This window comes from Thunnus maccoyii, chromosome 21 (genome assembly GCF_910596095.1).
Source record: "Thunnus maccoyii chromosome 21, fThuMac1.1, whole genome shotgun sequence".
NCBI lineage: Eukaryota > Metazoa > Chordata > Actinopteri > Scombriformes > Scombridae > Thunnus > Thunnus maccoyii.
Window position 1 is genome coordinate 3,895,978 of NC_056553.1, and position 18,410 is coordinate 3,914,387.

Genomic DNA, 18,410 nt, shown 5'->3' on the forward strand with positions numbered 1-18,410 from the left:
CAAGTATGTTTTTTAAAGGGGAAGTTCAATGAAAAAAGTAACGCCTGCACACTTACTGCAATCTACAGAATATAATCAGTTAGGACGATGTTTCAGTCCTACTCTGATCTTCGTCAAGTCAAAATGTTTGTAAAAATGGAAAACAAACCCATATTTATACGTAATGCACACCAATAAACTGATAAGCTCTATAATTACAGTTGTGGTTAATCATCCAACGCGTCCAGGGTGACAAACATCTTAAAGCATTTAACAATTCAAGAGTATCAAAAAGAGCAAGAAGGTTGTACCTCAAAAACAATATTATAACATCAGAAATATCACAAATATCAAAACATATATCTCATATATTAAATGTTACATCAGATTGATCATCACATATGTTTATCAAAAATATACCGTAATAAGCTAGAGGAAAGGGAACCTTAAATACTTGTACAAAAAAGGGGTCTTAACACCATTTTATGAAATTTTAATTAGATCAAGTAACACTAAGAAACGTGTCAGGATTTAGGAATATAAAACCATCAAGAAGCAACTAAAATATTTTTCATACTTCAGAGAAAATGTTTAATTTCATACCTCTGCAGATGTTACTTTTTTGATTGATTCTGTTTTCTAATATCCTCCCACCTGTGTGATGTGTGTATAACTACTTTCATTAAAAGTGAAGTTCGACATTTTGGGAAATACACTTGTTCAGATCGAAGCCTCGTTAATGTGCCTGCATTAATATTCCTATTATTTTATTCTCTGTAAATGATTTCAACAAGAGAACAAATTCTCAGATTTGGTTCCTTTGGACAAAATCTTAAATAAAATGGGCATTTGTGGGGTAAACTGGATAAATTTGAGGGTCTTGGACACTTTTCCCATTCACTTCCTTGCCAAGAGTTAGATAAGAAGATCGATACCTCTCTCATGTCTGTACGGTAAATATGAAGCTACAGCCAGCTGCCGATTAGCTTAGCTTAGCATAAAGACCGGAAACAGGGAAACAGCTAGCATTGCTCTGTTCAAAGATAACAAAATCCACCTACCAGCACCTCTAACGCTCATTAATTAATGTGTTAAATCTTGTTTGTTTAATGTGTAAAAAAGCCAAAGTGTAAAAACCTAAATTTACAGTTTTATGGGGCAGATTATTTCTCTCTGGCATTGATTCATCTTAACTCTTCTTATCTTTATGTTGTGTGTCATCCACTTGGACTCAAGGATGAACCGATTAGAATTTGGTGGTTAAGGGTCAAAGGTCATTTTGTCTTTACAAAACATGTTTTTGGACATAACTCAAGAATTCATATGCTAATAATGACAAAGTTTCACACAAGTGGTGACATTTTATATCCCAAAGGTCAACTTCACTGTGACTATTCTGGCCATCATTCAACGCTGTAACTCAGGAACAGAAGGGGACATTGTGACCATATTTCACATTTGGTCGGACACTGAATCAGTGACACTGATCTTTGTTCCCACCTTGAAACTGTGGTGGTTGTTTAGATCTTTTGTGCTGCTGGGATGAAGATGTGTGTGAAGCATTTATCCACGTTTTAGCTTCTTTGCAGCAACATCCATCTCTGAAGCATCATCTGCTGTCATGACTACAACTTTATGTTCAATTAGAATCAGCTTTACTGGCCAAACATGTGAACACATACAAGGAAAATACACTTAATACCTTTTATTAAATTCCTTCAAAGTGTTCACTACAAATATTATCTGAGTCTGAACAGACATGGATGTAAACTGCAACTTGACTGGTTACAGTCAACAACCATGAGGGAGGCGGTATTTATAGTTAATGCTGTAACACTTTGAGATTCACTACAATGAAGAAGGTGGTACTGATTAAATGTATTATTATTTATTACATGTATTTGTCAGTGATAAAAATTAAAAATATAATATACTATAATAATATAACACTCAACAACAGAAGCCAGTCTAGTACTCTATAGTAGTACTTTTACTTTTGATACTTTAAGTACATTTTGCTGATAATACTTATGTACTTAAGTAACATTTTGAATTCTGGACTTTAACTTGTAATGAACTTGTAACCGCTGATTGTGACTTTTAGTGACCTTGAGTGGTATTTCTTTCATTTCTTACAGTTTTATGAGAGTTAAATCAGGTTTTTTTTCAGTAGCTTCAATTTCTAAACCTCCAGTTTAGATCTTTGTCATGATGTTATTACTGGATCTGACCCTCCTCTTCCTCCTCCTCCTCCTCCTCCTCCTCCTCCTCTCTCTGTTTCCCGTCCAGGAGGTGGAGGAGACGGCCGCCGCCCGCTCTGGCCTGCTACACTGTCTGTTTTCTATTTTCTCCTCGCTGTGTTTCTGCAGCTGCTGCCCGTCACTCACTCTGTCAGTCGTTTGGCAGAAGGTCGGTGGGTAAAAGGACTCAGGACGTTTCTCACCAACATTCAGCCATGAAGCTCCAGCAGCGTGCAGCACTGGGCATCGTGTTCCTGCTCACACTGCTCTCATCTGGTGAGTTTTTAAATATTTAACCTGACAGATTAAGCTCATGTTGTAAAGTTGTTGTGACCAAATATTTAAGTTATTACATAAGTTAGCGGAGTCTTTGCGTGCCCATACTGACTGTTTATTTGTATTAAAGTAGCCATTATTTGCCTTCACTTGTCAATATCTCTTTATTTTCATCTTTATGCTAAAGTATACACAATTTTATGCATTTTTTCCCCACAATTACATGCTTATTTTGGTAGAAAATCCCTTTAATAGCATGCAGACGAACACAGGACACTAAAACAGTGATTACAGAAACTCTGAGAGTCCTCTAAATGTAAAATGAATTGTCACTAATAATATAGGTCAACTAAAAGGATTAAAAACTCAAAATGATTGTTTTTCTGTAGCTGTGAGGAACCTCTTGTCCTATCAGATCAGTGGACGGTGCTGACTGGGGTTTAATCTGATAAAAAGCCAATATATAAATATCAAATATGCAAATAAATAAAACCAAACATCGCTGTGTGGTAAAGTGGGAGTGTGTAGAGGTGAAATGCGGTGTGAACGGCAGCTGGTAGCACTGCTGCACTGTAGCGAGCCATCGAGCAGAGCAGCTGCCATAATACACTGAAATATGAGCAGCATGAAAGTATTCGTACACATTCAGGGGCTGTTTGTTTTCCTGTGTGTTCGACACGCAAATGCTTCATTTAAAGTGGATTTAAACTTTAAATTAACAAACGATTCAAAGATGAAACCTTGGACTTGCAATGTCTGTTTTTTACCTTAAACAATAAATCAGTTTATAGAAAATAATCAATAGATGCAAAACAATATCTATTATTATCATAAATGATGATTAATTGCAGCCCTGAAGCCTAAAATGTGAGATTGTTTGACTGTTTCCCATGTTTTCATTTTGACTGTTTATCATTGTGATAACTGTGATCATTCTTTGTTCTGATTGGCTGGCAGGTGTTCATTAATTTCTAGTAACTGCACAGTATAACGGGACACCTCTAACACTGGCGCCTGTTTGCAGTTCTTATGTATTAAACACCAGTGTCAAACTGGAGGTAAAGACAGTAACAGTGATGTGTTGCTAAAGAGCTCGAAGTTTGTGATATTTGTGAAAATAATTTAGAAAAATAGATGAATACAAACATTTCATTTCAAACCTGTTGCATATTTGTTTGAATCTGGAATAAACTAAAGGTGGGAAGACAGACAGCATCTTTGCATCCATGTCATAAAACAAATAAAGGAACAAATATTTATCTAAAGATGTTTCTCTGTTTCTTGACGGTTGTCGTATTTGACCCGTCCTTGTCACTTGAATCCCACATCAGGTCAAAAGAGCTTTTCACCGTCTTACTCCGCCACTGGACCAGCAACTGGTTACCACTCTGATCTCATTTTACCATTTACACCAGCAAACCTCTTACTGTACATCCTTCTGGTTCCTCTTATGTGTACAAAATTCATAAAAAGTGGAAAAGTTTTCATTTATGTTAGAGCAGCTCCGTCTGAAATCAAAGGATAAAGCTGTCGAGTTTTTTAAGAATATTTTTCTCACTGTCAACAAATCTCATGTGCAGAGCCGAACCGACAGTTAATTGATCTACTAACAAGTATTGTGTTTGTATCCAAAGCCTGATATATCTTTTTCCTCCGTTGTTGTTTAAAAACTATTAAAAATACGTCAGTGAGTCACATCGCTGCACTGGGTGACATGTTCCTTCATCATGAAGAGTTTGGTCACGTTAGTTTGTTTAGAAACGGCTCCAAAGACTAATAACAGCATCATGTTTTCAGTCTCAGGAGAGTTGTTCTCTCTGTTTTTAAGGACAGGTCTGTCTTAAACCAGCAGTCAGGTGAAAGAGGTTTTCCTCGCTGTAATCATTCCTCCTGTTCATACTGGATATTAAAAGATCCTTCAAATGTGTTTTCAATGATAGTGATGGAGGCCAAAATCCACAGTGTGTCCACACAGTCATTTAAAAGTTGATGTGAAGCTTATATGAGGCTTCAGCAGTCTGAGTTAGTCATATCAAGTGGATATCTGACACATTTACAGTCTTTTTAGCATCAAATTCCCTCTTTGTGTTTCCTCGGACAGTGTTTCCCTGTTGAGCTGCAGGTGGAAGTATAGTAACAAAAAGAGGGACTTTGGCACTAAAAAGACTGTAACGTTGAAAGATATCTACTTGATTTGACTCATTTGGACGCTGAAGCTTCATATTAGCTTCAGATAAACTTTTAAATACATTTTTGAACAGAAGGAGGACTGTGGATTTTGTCCTCCATCACTTACATTGTAAGGTCATTATGAAAGGATCTTCTAATGGTCAGTATGAACAGGAGGAATGATTACAGCAAGAAAAACAGGTTTCAAAGCTCATTTAGACACCTGACTGTTGTTTTGTGAACCCGTCCTTTAATTTGTGTTTCTTAATAATCTGTCTTGTTTGTTAGTTGTGCTGTTGTTTTCACTGTTGAGATGATGCACATCAAATAAATGTTGACTTGACCAGTAGGTGTTGATGTCAAATTGATAGATGTTTTGTTGACTTAAATGTGAATTTTAAAGTATGCAGCTTATTGGTTCAGACTCATATCATAACCGCAACATTTGGGTTTGATTCTTGGCTGCAGACTCATGTTTCCTGTCTCTCCACATGTTCAACTGTCAAATAAAGGCGAAAGAAAATGAATCTTTAAAAAGTGTGTGTGTGTGTGTGTGTGTGTGTGTGTGTGTGTGTGTGTTTGTGTGTGTGTGTGTGTGTGTGTGTGTGTGTGTCAGAGTGCTGGGGCAGGAACGAGGAGGAGCGTCTGATCAACTACCTGTTCAAAGAACGTGGATACAACAAAGAGCTGCGTCCCGTCGAGAGGCAGCAGGACGCCGTCGACGTTTTCCTCGCCCTCACGCTCTCCAACCTCATCTCTCTGGTAAAGCGTGTGTGTCCGTTCAGAGAGCAATTATTATTTTCTTAGAAGGAAATTATATTTTTTGATAATCCTGCAGATGCTGATACTGAAACAGTATCTTTGCTGAGTGAAAGAATATTTTTTCTTAATAACCCTTCAGATGTTCATTTAACAAAAATAACCAAATCTTATCCAAAGCTTCCGTGTCTGGAGTATTGTTGTGAACTTTTACTCTTCAGCTATTATAAAGAAATGTACATTCAGATATATTTGAGGTCCAACAGGAACATCTGGAATAATAAAACTGCTTTAAACTTTTTATCAACATAATTTTCATTAAGCACTCTCTATTCTTGAAAATGAAAATGTGTGTGTGTGTGTGTGTTTTAAAACTCATCAATGTAAATATCTGAATTTTAAGTGATTCCAACGCCTCGGTATCAGAACCAAAATGTATTCTATTATATATTATTATCTAAAAACTGCAACAACAAAAAAAGAATAAACAACAGTTTAGAAATGTAAATAATAAACTGTAGAATAATTAAGACGATGGATTAAATGGATTAAAGATTAAGGTGCAAAACTAAACAACACAGCCCTGATAAGTGACTGCGGTAATCAATCAGATGTTGAACTGATGGCCGAAAGGATTCTTGTTTTTGTATTCTTTTTTACCTTTTATATATTATTATTGTCTTTCTCTTTTCTTACCATATTTTGTTGATTCATTATTTGTCTTTCACAGTAAAATATACAAATATTATAAGAATGCTAGAAGCATGAAGCACGTGTTATTCTGCACTCTTGTGATTAAGGATACAAAAAATATATTGTTTTACTTCATGGGTTTTGGTAATCGATACCTTTAAAAGTATCGACTGAAATAACCCACTAAGTAGTATCGAAACATCTCTGGTCAAACGATACCTGTGTTCGATCCTATTTGTACTCAGATCTAGAAAAAAAAGACTATTTGTATGGTTTTGCTCGCAGCCAATCACCGCAATCGATTTAATGCGACATGTGATTGGTTCACTACTGCAGCAGCTACAGTCTGTGGTGATAATACTTCAATGTATAGTTATAGTTATAGTAGACAAAAAAGGTATGGAATGAAGTACTGGTATCGGTTTCACTGTAAGGGGACTGGTATTGGTACTGGTGTTGTGATTATTTAAATGACACCCAGTCCTTCTTGTACATGGAAATTTAAACTTGAATGTTAGATTTTTATTCACTTCTAACATCTCAGCTATCAGACTTACTATACTCATCTCACTTAAATTCAAATTTCAATCCACCATGGAAGCTGTGTCAGTAAAACAATACATTAAAAATTTTAAAATGCAATTAAATACATTAATTATTATGTTTAGCAATTAACACACTTTTTCAATGGGCCGGTTTATGTTTCAAAACTGCTGAGGAGGTTTTTTTGAAAGTGAGTTTTTAAAGCCAGAAAGATGAAGAAGATTTCGTCAGCTGATCTTAATTAATAAATTATTAATCTGTCTTTTTCTTTTCTGTCTGTAGAAAGAAGTGGACGAGACGCTGCTGACGAACGTATGGATAGAGCATGTTAGTAAACGACGACCAGTTACTCTTTCACTCTTACACAAGATTCTTAAACCATTATACTTTATATACAATATCTAATATATCTATGTGTGTGTGTGTGTGTGTGTGTGTGTGTGTGTGTGTGTGTGTGTGTGTGTGACAGACGTGGATCGACTACCGGCTGACGTGGAATATAACGGAGTTTGACGGCATCGATATGCTTCGCCTCCCGCCTTACATGGTTTGGCTCCCGGAGATTGTGCTGGAAAACAAGTGAGACTTTTTATTATTTATTTATTTACATGTGTGTCGACAACACACACACACACACACACACACACACACACACACACACACACAAGAAAGTGACGGCCCACAACTAATTTATTATTATCTGTTTATTTGTTTTAATTTTTTTTATTAATACTTTATTATTTTATTGTAACCTGTTTATTTTGTGTAGTATTTCATAATTTTATTTTTAATTGAGTCTTTTATTGCTTGTATTTTCTTTTATCATTATAACTGTTTATTACATTTACTTTTACTTATTCAATTATCTCTGCTAAAGCTAAATCTTTTTCTTTCTAATCTTTTATTATCTTTTATTGTTTATCTTATTTACATTTTAGCAATCTTTGAAATTTTACTTGTGTCTTGTCTTTAGTCTCCCGATATTACCCATATTTACCATATTATTTATATTTACTTATAAAATATTTACTTATAAAACACTTTGCATTCGACTTGTATGTAAGATGCCACATAAACAGGATTTGATCGATTGATCTGTCGATAGTGAGTCTCACAACTTTACGATAGTGTGACACTAAATCACTGGAGTGCTTCTTTAAAGGTGCAGTGTGTAGAATTTAGTGGCATCTAGCAGAACTGACTCAGCAGAAACTGAATATAATATTCATAAGTATGTTTTAATTAGTGTATAATCACCTGAAAATATGAATCGTTGTGTTTTTGTTAGCTTATAATGGGCCCTTTGTATCTAGATAGGGAGTGTGTCCTCTTCTGCGGAGCCGCCATGTTGTACTGCCATGTTTCTACAGTAGCCCAGAGAGGACAAACCAAACACTGGCTCTAAAGAGGACCTTTCATGTTTTTTGTGAGTTTCACGGCCACTGTAGGTTGAGGGGACAGTGAGGGGATGGGTGTTAATTTGGTTGCAATCTGCAACTTCACCACTAGATGCCACTAAAACCTACACACTGGTCCTTTAAGTAAGTAAAACTTTATTTATAAAGCACTTTTCAAAACCAGGGTTGAGTCCATATAACAATAAAAATGTATGAATAAATGTTCCTGTAAAAGACAGAAGACAGAAAAAATAGGTCTTGAGATTTAAAGCAGAGTCCTTGAACACAACACTGAGCCTTTAATTGCTCTAACTGTGTATCTTAATCCCTCTCGCCTCCCCTCTCTCTCTCTCCCAGTAATGATGCCCAGTTCCAGGTGGCTTACTACAGTAACGTGCTGGTGGACTCAACAGGTCTCTGTTACTGGCTGCCTCCCGCCATCTTCCGCTCCTCCTGCTCCATCAACGTCAACTACTTCCCCTTCGACTGGCAGAACTGCACGCTCAAGTTCACGTAAGACAGAAACCAGACAACGACATGTACTGTTAAAACACAGATAAAGGGGACGTATTCTGCACATTTCCAGCTCTATATTTATATTCTGGGGCTCTACTGGAATATCTTTGCATGATTTACAGTTAAAAACTCCTTATTTATCTTCTACTGGCCCTTTATACAGCCCCTCAGTTCAGCCTCTGTCTCCATCATGTCATACATGTTTGAGCCGAAATCAGATCTGACAAAATCGTTACCAAAGTAGAAAAAAATTGTCGCAAACGAAGCGTTCAGAGCAGGTTGAAGCCTGCGGGGAGCATTTCTACGTACGTTCACCTCAAGTTTTGGAACTTTGACCTTGTTTAAGAAAGATATCCAATATCATAACAGTATAACAATAACAGAAAATCACAAAAAGCAAAATATGAAGAAAAGTGAGGAATTTACTTTGTGAGAAAATGTCATAATTAAAATGCTTTTGTTTTTTAAATAGTCCAACTTAATGTTAATCAGAATAATTCACGTCTTTTAACTGTAATATACTGTCTCTGATTCATTCTGTTTATATAGTCATGTGATATTCAGAATATTGTCTTGACTTTATAACAGACTGCAGATCAATGACAACTATATAAATAATTCATTACTAAACAACAAATAAACACAAAAGAAACAGAAATACAAATACAAACAAAAATTTAATACATTTCCAATTCTTTCAATAACTGATCAATTGCATTTTTCACCTTTCAGGCTAAAATTCCTGCTTCCAGCCTTCAAACTGCTGCTTTTCTTCGTCTTATGTGACAGATTAACTAAATATCTTTAGATCGACTGACTGCTGTAGATACATGAATAGGTTTTAAAAAGAAAATCAGAATATTGAAGTGTGAACGTTTTAACTGTGAGAAAATCAGGAATTGGATGTTTAATTGATCATAAAGGTGCAGAAATTGAGATTTCTACATTTTATTGTACTTAAAATTGGATGTATGTCAGGGCAGCTGGACAGTTTGTAAAGAAAATGATGAAAAATGAAATTGCATCAAAAATGTACTGTACACATGGAATACAGAAGAAAAAATAAGATAAAATATAAGTTCTAAAAAAACAATAAGGGTGCAGAAATCTACTAACAAGCAAAAAAATAATTCAGAGCTGAACACGAGATGTAAATAAATACTTTTTTACCAACTAATTTTGTGATTGTGCAGCAGTTGCCGCAGTTTTTTAATAAAACTTTTTGTAAAAATGTGCCGTTAACCTTCCTGAAGCTTTTACTTTGGAAATACTTTTTATTTTTTTATTTAAAACTCCATTTCCCATGTTGCTTTGCAGCTCTCTGACTTACAATGCCAAAGAGATCAAGATGCTCCTGAAAGAAGAAGAGGATGAAACCAGCAAATGGACGGTTGAGTGGATCGTCATTGACCCTGCCGGTTGGACGGGTACGTGTCATTTATTACGCCAAAAAACAGCATAATAAATCACAAACTGATGTTTTCTTTGCATATTTTAGTTATTTATTTAATTGTTCGGTTATTTGTTGGTGCTACAGGTGACAGCTCATGTCGGGGATCTCAACACTTTTTGATTTTTGACAACTAAAACGCTCATGTTAACTTGTTACAGAAGGCTAAAGTGATAAATATGAATATGCTATTTTCAGATATTGATTGCATGTGTTCTGCATTTTAATGTCATACTAATACCACAAACGTAACGGGTAACACTTTGCTTTAAGTCCCCCTATTTAGCATTTATAAGCAGTATATAAACAGTTAATAAATGGTTTACAACACATGATTATGTGGTTGTCAGCAGATATAAATGTCTCAATATCTCAATAGAGTAAAACTATGGAGGCCGGGAGAAAAATAACTAATTAATGCTCTTAACTTAGTTATTTGTGCTCTCAATTTAATAATTTGTGCTCTCAATAAGTAACTGTCTTTACAGCAGAAATGTCTTTTTCATCACTTTCTTCAAATTATCGGCTGACTGAATGCGTTTGGCGCCGTCTCAAACAGAGCAGAACAGGCGAAGTAGATAAATCAAGAGCACGAATTAAGTAATTTGTGTGCATGAATTATTAAATCGAGACCAGGAATAGATTTTTCTTCTCCTTGGACCCTCCCAGGCTCCGTATATAAAATAAGTCTTCATAGAAGAAGTTATAATTGTTGACAAATACACGTTGCAGCTCTCGTCACATTTATATAAAGGAGTTGAGGAGATAAGCTTGGATGCGTCTAAACTTCTTCCTTCCTTCTTTCTCTCTCTCTCTTCCTCATCCTCCGTCTTTGTCGGCAGAGAACGGCGAGTGGGAGGTCATCCACCGGCCGGCCAAGAAGAACACCTACAAGCACATTCCCATGGAGAGCAACAAGCACCAGGACATCACCTTCTACCTCATCATCAAACGCAAACCTCTCTTCTACATCGTCAACATCATCATCCCCTGTGTGCTCATCTCCTTCCTGGCCTCGCTCGTCTACTACCTGCCCGCTGACAGTCAGTGCTCATTTAAAAACCGCTCTTAGATGACTGGTGTATATAGTTTGATTAAATTATTATAGTTATTTTTACTTTTTCTAGGGGATGTCGGCTACGATATTGTCTCTTTAAGCTCTGAATGGATCTTTTTTCTTGTTTTAAAAGCTTCCCAACTTCTCACGTTATCACGAGAAAAGTTTGTTTTAATGAGATACGTTCATTTTGTGAAATAACGAGACAGTTTTGTGTTATAACAATAAACATTTCTTGTTCTTTTCTATCGGAATAATCTGGTGTGTGTGTGTGTGTGTGTGTGTGTGTGTGTGTGTGTGTGTGTGTGTGTAGGCGGTGAGAAGATGACGTTGTCCATCTCGGTGCTGCTGGCTCAGTCTGTCTTCCTGCTGCTGATCTCTCAAAGGCTGCCGGAGACGTCCATGTCGGTTCCTCTTATTGTCAAGTAGGTAACGCACGCACACACACACACACACACACACACACACACACACACACACACACACACACACACACACACTATGGGATTAGATTTGTTCTTACTAACTGAACAAAATCTCCAAAGAATCTGAAAAAAACAGTAAATTGAAATTGAATAAAAACAGGCAACATTTACAAAACTATACAAAAGTGCTGCATGTGGTTACAATATTCTCAATTTTTCTATCAGTTTTTGTTTGTTTTGCTGCTGAATTGTGTCGTTAACATTATCGCATCACATTTCTGAAAATCAGCGACCAACGTATCCATATGGTTATTATAAATTAAGAAGACATTTACCTTCTATTAAGAGTTGCAAGAGAAAGACAGAGAGTCTTTGGCGGGGAAATTAATTTATCTCTTCCACTGCTGTTTTGGAGCCCAGTTTAAAATGTGTGTGTGTGTTGCAGGTACCTGATGTTCATCATGGTGCTGGTCACGGTGGTGGTGTTGAACTGCGTGGTCGTCCTCAACCTGCACTTCAGGACACCGAGCACACACGTCATGTCTCAGTGGACCAAGAGGGTAACACACACACACACACACACACACACACACACACATATATATCCATATGTAAGGTTGATATTTGGCCTTTTAATTAAATAGTTGTCAGCTCTGATGTGATGTGACAGACAGAAGACCTTTTGATTGATTGACTAATTGATTGATGCTCCTGTTTGTATTGACCTTTGACCTGATTTAAATGTGGTTCATTGATTTCTTTCCTTAAAGAAGCCAAAAAATGCATCACAGACTCAGCAGATAGTTACTGGTTGATTTCAAAAGATAAATTTCCCTTAATGTAGTAATTTTAACCAATATTATCTTCATTCGTATGTGTCTATTTTACTTTTTGTCTTGTCCGTCACTTTTTCCTCTTATTTTGGTCGTATACAGTAGAATACATGGAAATCCTTGTGTACAAATCTTTCTAAAATATGTGCAAATAAATAAAAAATAAAAAATGGTAGTGTTATATAAGTGTGCTATATAAATAAAGTTAAGTTTCTTTAGTTTTTTTTCCAGCAGAATGTGTCTAACCATATTTATTGAACAGACTGTAAATAAATCTTTAGACACTACAAGTGTTTATATTTTTCATACCTTGTTTCAGCAGAAAAAAAGATTAGATAAAGATTATTTAAACGTTTATTTGAACATTTACGGATGCTACTGTTGTCTATTTGTCCTCCTCTCTGTCCAGTTCTTCCTTGAGCGGCTGCCTCGCATCCTGCATATGTCCCACCCTACAGAGGCGGAGCCATACTGGGATGGGGCGTTGCCGCGGCGATCCAGCTCGGTGGGCTACATCGCCTCGGCGGAGGAATACTACAGCGTGAAGTCTCGCAGCGATCTGATGTTTGAAAAGCAGTCGGAGAGACACGGACTGGTGGCACGACCCACACAAGCTGCCAGTAAAGTTTCTCTCCGTCCATGTTCAATAATATCAATGAATCAACAATAATTAAATTAAGATAATTTATTGTGCAGCAGGTCTTAGATACACTTTGAATATAGAGTCATGTAGATTTCATGTTAAAACAACAGCTCTAAGTATCCCAGACATGTTGAAATTCTCACGTTTCAACCAAATTTATCCCAGTTTTAATCTAGAAGTCTGTGGCATTACCAAACTAATGCTTGAACTGGGAGGCTCTAACAGGTTTATTAACCCTTTATATGTGTGTGTGTGTGTGTGTGTGTGTGTGTGTGTGTAGTGAAAAAGCTGCAGGAGGAAGGAGGCGTGACGGAGCAGCTGTACGGAGAGATCAAGCCGGCTGTGGACGGAGCGAACTACATCATCAAACACATGCGCAACAAGAACGACTACAACGAGGTGAGACGGAGACAAAGTTAAAAAAGGGGATAATAGTTATTTTAATTTAGCAGCTCTACTGGAATATCTTTGCATGATTTACAGTTAAAAACTCCTTATTTATCTTATACTGGTCCTTTATGCAGCCCCTCAGTTCAGCCTCTGTCTGAAACAGGCAGTTTTAGCTCCTGTCTCTTTAAGGCCCGCCTCCTGATGAGCCCACTCTGTTCTGATTGGTCAGCTTCAGGAAGCTTCCTCCGGCTCCGGAGGCTACGTAAACAAACTATAGTAGCAGGATTTCACTACTTTTCCTCCTTCTTTAACTGAAATGGAAACTTCTCAAATATATCTGCTAGGGATGCACGATATTATCGGCACGTCATCGGTATCGGCCGATAGATGAAATGAACATTTTCTGCCGATTATGAGAGGCCGATTTGTTGCCTTCTCCTCCACCGCCTGACTGTGTTTCCCTCTACGGACTGTTTCACCCTGACGGTCGCGGTGTTTCCTCCGCAGGCTGCACTTCACTCAAACCATCAGACCTGCTGCTTCTTCTAGCGGAGGCTAGCTGGCTGTGCTTCCCTCCGGCCATGCTGCTGCTAACGCTCCGCTAGCCTCTCAGCTAATGTTAGCCCCGGCTCTCCATGTGGATCCAACCAGAGCATCGAGCCCCGGTTTGTTATTCAGGTTAAAGTGGGAAGAAGCAGCTGATCTGACGGGCAGCTTGAGTGAAGTGCAGCCTGCGGAGGAAACACCGGGACCGTCAGGGTAAATAGTCCGCGGAGGAGCTGCTGTGTTTGGCTGCACAGATAGGAAACACCTCAGCTGACAGGATGTACCACTCTGTTTGGGGGGGAAAAAAATCTTCTTTTTGGTTTATAACGGCGGTTGGCAACCAGCGTATTAGGTGCATTACCGCCACCTTCTGCTCCGGAGTGTGGACCAGAGATTAAATCCTACACATTAATCCTGTCTGTCTAATAAACTCAAAGAAAACTCTACTGCTGCTCCCACTTGGCAGGTTCATTAAAGTTTTAATGCTGAGCTCCTGAACTCCAGTCTTCCTAAATTCTTCCTTCATATATTGTCTTTCTTGATCATACTTAGTACAATCTATGCCTGCATGCATAATAGTCTCCTCAGCCAGCTGGAAAGAAATATGTGCATATATCGGCATCGGCAATCGGCCACAATGAGTTGGAAATATCGGCATATCGGATATCTGCAAAAAATCCAATATCGTGGATCCCTAATATCTGCACATGTTCGAGCCTGAATCTGATCTGATATACGAGAGTGGACAACGTGTCAGACCTAAAGGGGCAGCGGCGGCGGTGGGCGTGTTGTTTGAGGTACCATCGAGACAATGAAATACGATCCAGGAAGTTGAGTTGGAGATACAGATGAATCCATTTAAAGGTTTATCAGAGGCCAAATCACTGCAAAGTGGTTTGTAAAACTCACAGACAGGATTTTACGGCGTTCATGTTTCAAAGTAATCCAACAGGAATGTTCGTTTCCATGTATGTTATTGGCCAACACAGCGCCTTGGTGGATGGCGTGGGATTGAGCTGTTTTTTCATGCAGAGCTGATGTCAGTCTGAACGCCCCCCTTACTAATAACATCAACGATGTTTCTGTTCTGTTCAACTGTCCCCGTAAACCACGACAGTGTGACAGTAAGTCAGCATGTAGCAGCAGTACCAGGACCCTGAAAGTGAAGCAGCTAAATGGAATTCAGCCATCATTCATTTTATTATTTAAACCTGCTGTGACAAGTCAAAATCAGAGCTGCAACTAAAGAATATTTTCATTATCAGATTAATCTTGTTGTCTATAAAATGTCAGAAAGATAGAGGATGTCGTATTTTGTCAGATCAACAGTCTAAAACCCAAAGATACTGAGTTTACATCATGTATGACACTGAAAAGCTTCAAATTCTCACATCAACCACCATCGCAACCACTGAATATTTGGCATTTTTGCTGTAAAAATGACTATAAACGATTATTCAATTATCAAACCAGTTGCCAATTATATTTCTGTCAATCAATGAATTGACTAATCGTTGCAGCTCTAGACGAAACGTCTGTGAAAATGATTGTAAATTAGAAAAGAAACCGCTGCTCTCTTCGCAGGAGAAAGATAACTGGAGCGGCGTCGCTCGTACGGTGGACCGTCTCTGTCTCTTCCTCGTAACCCCGGTGATGACCTTCGGCACCATCATCATCTTCCTGACGGGAATCTGTAACCATCCTCCACCTCTGCCCTTCGCAGGAGACCCACACAACTACAGAGAGGAGAACCCACGCCTGCTGTGACACACACACACACACACACACACACTGAGCAACAGAAAGTCACATGACTCTAATGTTCAAATCCAAAAGTTTGCTGCTTTTTAATTATTCATGTTTGAAGACTTTTCCAGGTACATAAACAGTATATCTGTGTGGTTTATTTTCTTAAATTTGAAGTGAACGACTGAATCAGTATATTACAATTGAAATATTGATTCATTTGTGTGGTTTGAATAAACATTTATACTCAAACATCATTTATTTTGTTTCATTTTTTTTCTGATCTGTACGTTGTCTGTATGAGCAGGACGTGTTTATGTATTTATTTATGTATTTTCAGATGAGGGTGGGTGGGTTAAATAATCCAGTCCTATATACATTATAATCAGTTTTAAATTTTGTTTCTACTGTTTTCCAAAGAAAGAAGAAGACAGAAAACATCTTCAATGATGGAAATGTTGGAGAATCTAGATCTCAGTGGATTTAGGACAGATTTAAAGTTTAGATGGCTTCAGATTGATACAAACTATAAATACTTTAAAAAAGGGTTAAATTCTGCTTATTTAAACTATCAATCTCTAAAATCTCCTTGATATATAAATAAAAAAATAAAAATACAAACTATAACAATATATTTTAAAATAGTATTAATACAAAATCATGCAAATTAAATAAATGAAGAAAAACGCAATCAAAAATATAAAATAAAAATAACATTAAGCACAAAAAACATTTATGTTTAATACAAAATAATAAAGAAATACTTTTTCATTACGGGCTGTCTGTGACTTGTTTCTAATCTGCTTTTCATTAGAAATTTGACTTGAGCAGATTTTAATGGGAAACATTTGTAGTAAAAGTTTGTTTTCTTCCGTTGTGGTGTTGATATTTTTACTATAGTAAGATATTTAGGAATAGACTTCCAGTATTAATGATCACAATAAAAACTGCAAATGAGGATAAAAAAAGTTCTGGTGTTTAAAATCTGTAACATCCACTGTGGGAAAATAAAACTAAATGAAAGTGAGATCCTTTCTGCAGTAATCAGCTTCTGTTTCTTCTTTATGTTTAAAATGTTGTCTGACTGGTCTGAGCAGATTTGATCTTTTCACACATGGATGATAAAGACAAGGAAGCAAATACTGTTTAATGGTAAATGGACTGTACTTGTGTAGCGCCTCTTCAGTCTTCTAACCACTCAAAGTGCTTTTTACGCTACGAGTCACATTCACACACATTCATACGCTGATGGCAGGGTACCAAGCAAGGTGCCAACCTGCCCATCAGAGGGAATCTTATCATTCACAATTTGGGATTCACAATTTTATCTTACAAAACTTTTATTCAGAATTATAAAGATACAGAAGTACACAGTCACAGGACAATTTGACAGTTATGACACATGTATGTTTATAGAAAAAAAGAGCAGGATGAAGATGGAACCACAGAGACAAATAAAGGGGCTCATTCTTTTTCACTGCAGGTTAAAAAACATAACAGAGGCAAAATATTGTTTGTTAAATAGCCAAATAGCTTCTTCTTGTTTTTTTTTGTTTGTTTGTTCTCCATTTCATGTTGATAAAAAAGAGGAAGAAAACAACTTTATAATCCAGTTTCATTTAAGGCCCTGCACACCCACACAGGTGGTTTTGGTTATTCTGGTTGGACCTCTGCTCAGGTGGAATGTGGTGCAGATTTACTGGAGATGACGTGAGATCACATGACGTCAGGCACTAAAAGAATGATCAAGGTGTGGTTTGTTTTACCAGAACAGCTGCAACAAAGCTAACAGGAGGGTAAAGGGGATGTCAATAAAACAGTCATGAGAAGAGGTCAAATCAGCAAAAATACATGAAATAACCTGTGTGCAGGACTTTTAACAGGTTTATAAAATGTGTACAAGAATAAAACAATAGTAAGAAAATGTAATTAATAAATTAACCTTAAATAATACAAAGCAAGAACACTACAATGTTTACACTACATATTTACAGTATCGTAAATGATTTGTTACAGCAGCTTTATTGTCCTCAAACTGAGTGTCATCATTGAAAAATGAAATTTGATTTTTGATTCATGCATAAAGATGTTTTTTCTTAATAATTAACTTAATTATCAAAATTAATCAAAATTAAAATATTTTCTTTCTGTTGTATTCTATTACTGTTTGCTGCTGCAATGACGTATTTTTAATCAAAGCTTATCCGTCAGCTGCATTCAAACTGACATTCAAACTTTCTTCTTCTTTTCCTTCTCCTTCTTGTTCTGATCTTCTGTCTGTGAGAAAATAACAGTTCATAGTTACAGGTTCAACTTTAAGGCTTCAAGGACGAGTTCACATTTTTCCTAGTGTGTCTTAAACCAGCAGTCAGGTGTCCATATGAACAGTGAAAGAAGTTTTCCTCAGTGTAATCATTCCTCCTGTTCATACTGGATATTAAAGATTCCCTTGAAATGTGCTGTAGATAACGTGTTGCGTTACGTTAGCGTGTTAGCATTAACTAACATGCTAACGTGACCCCTGAGTTTAAAGAGCAACTTGCAGGTTGAATTTCTTAAAGTCTGTGTATCATGAAAATTATTATGAGATTTATTTAGTTTAACGAGACATAAAGACAAATTCAAATGGAAAAGTAAACGTTCTGAGTAGAGCTACATGTTTGCGAGCTTTCTTTACTTAAATAATCAGCTGAGTTTTAAATATTTTCACTAATATTTTCTTGGTTAATATTCCTATTAAATGCTATA

General features: G+C 36.9%; 1 protein-coding gene across 1 annotated transcript; it reads left to right on the plus strand.

Annotated features, from left to right (window-relative positions):
• Nucleotides 1-22: 22 nt before the first annotated feature.
• chrnd (cholinergic receptor, nicotinic, delta (muscle)) lies at nt 23-15,919 on the plus strand. Its single transcript, XM_042399333.1, has 13 exons — nt 23-932; nt 2,269-2,495; nt 5,281-5,426; nt 6,942-6,986; nt 7,129-7,238; nt 8,414-8,569; nt 9,890-9,999; nt 10,865-11,065; nt 11,393-11,504; nt 11,950-12,064; nt 12,747-12,957; nt 13,261-13,379; nt 15,501-15,919. Exons 1-13 carry the CDS (start codon nt 922-924, stop codon nt 15,681-15,683), a joined length of 1,746 nt encoding a protein of 581 aa, XP_042255267.1. The 5' UTR covers nt 23-921; the 3' UTR covers nt 15,684-15,919.
• Nucleotides 15,920-18,410: the final 2,491 nt, after the last annotated feature.

Bases quoted from the DNA above. Each gene is read 5' to 3' on its own strand.
- chrnd (XM_042399333.1), top strand. The intron at 2,496-5,280 runs GTGAGTTTTTAA...TGTGTGTGTCAG, and splicing joins GCTCACACTGCTCTCATCTG to AGTGCTGGGGCAGGAACGAG. The intron at 11,505-11,949 runs GTAGGTAACGCA...TGTGTGTTGCAG, and splicing joins TCGGTTCCTCTTATTGTCAA to GTACCTGATGTTCATCATGG.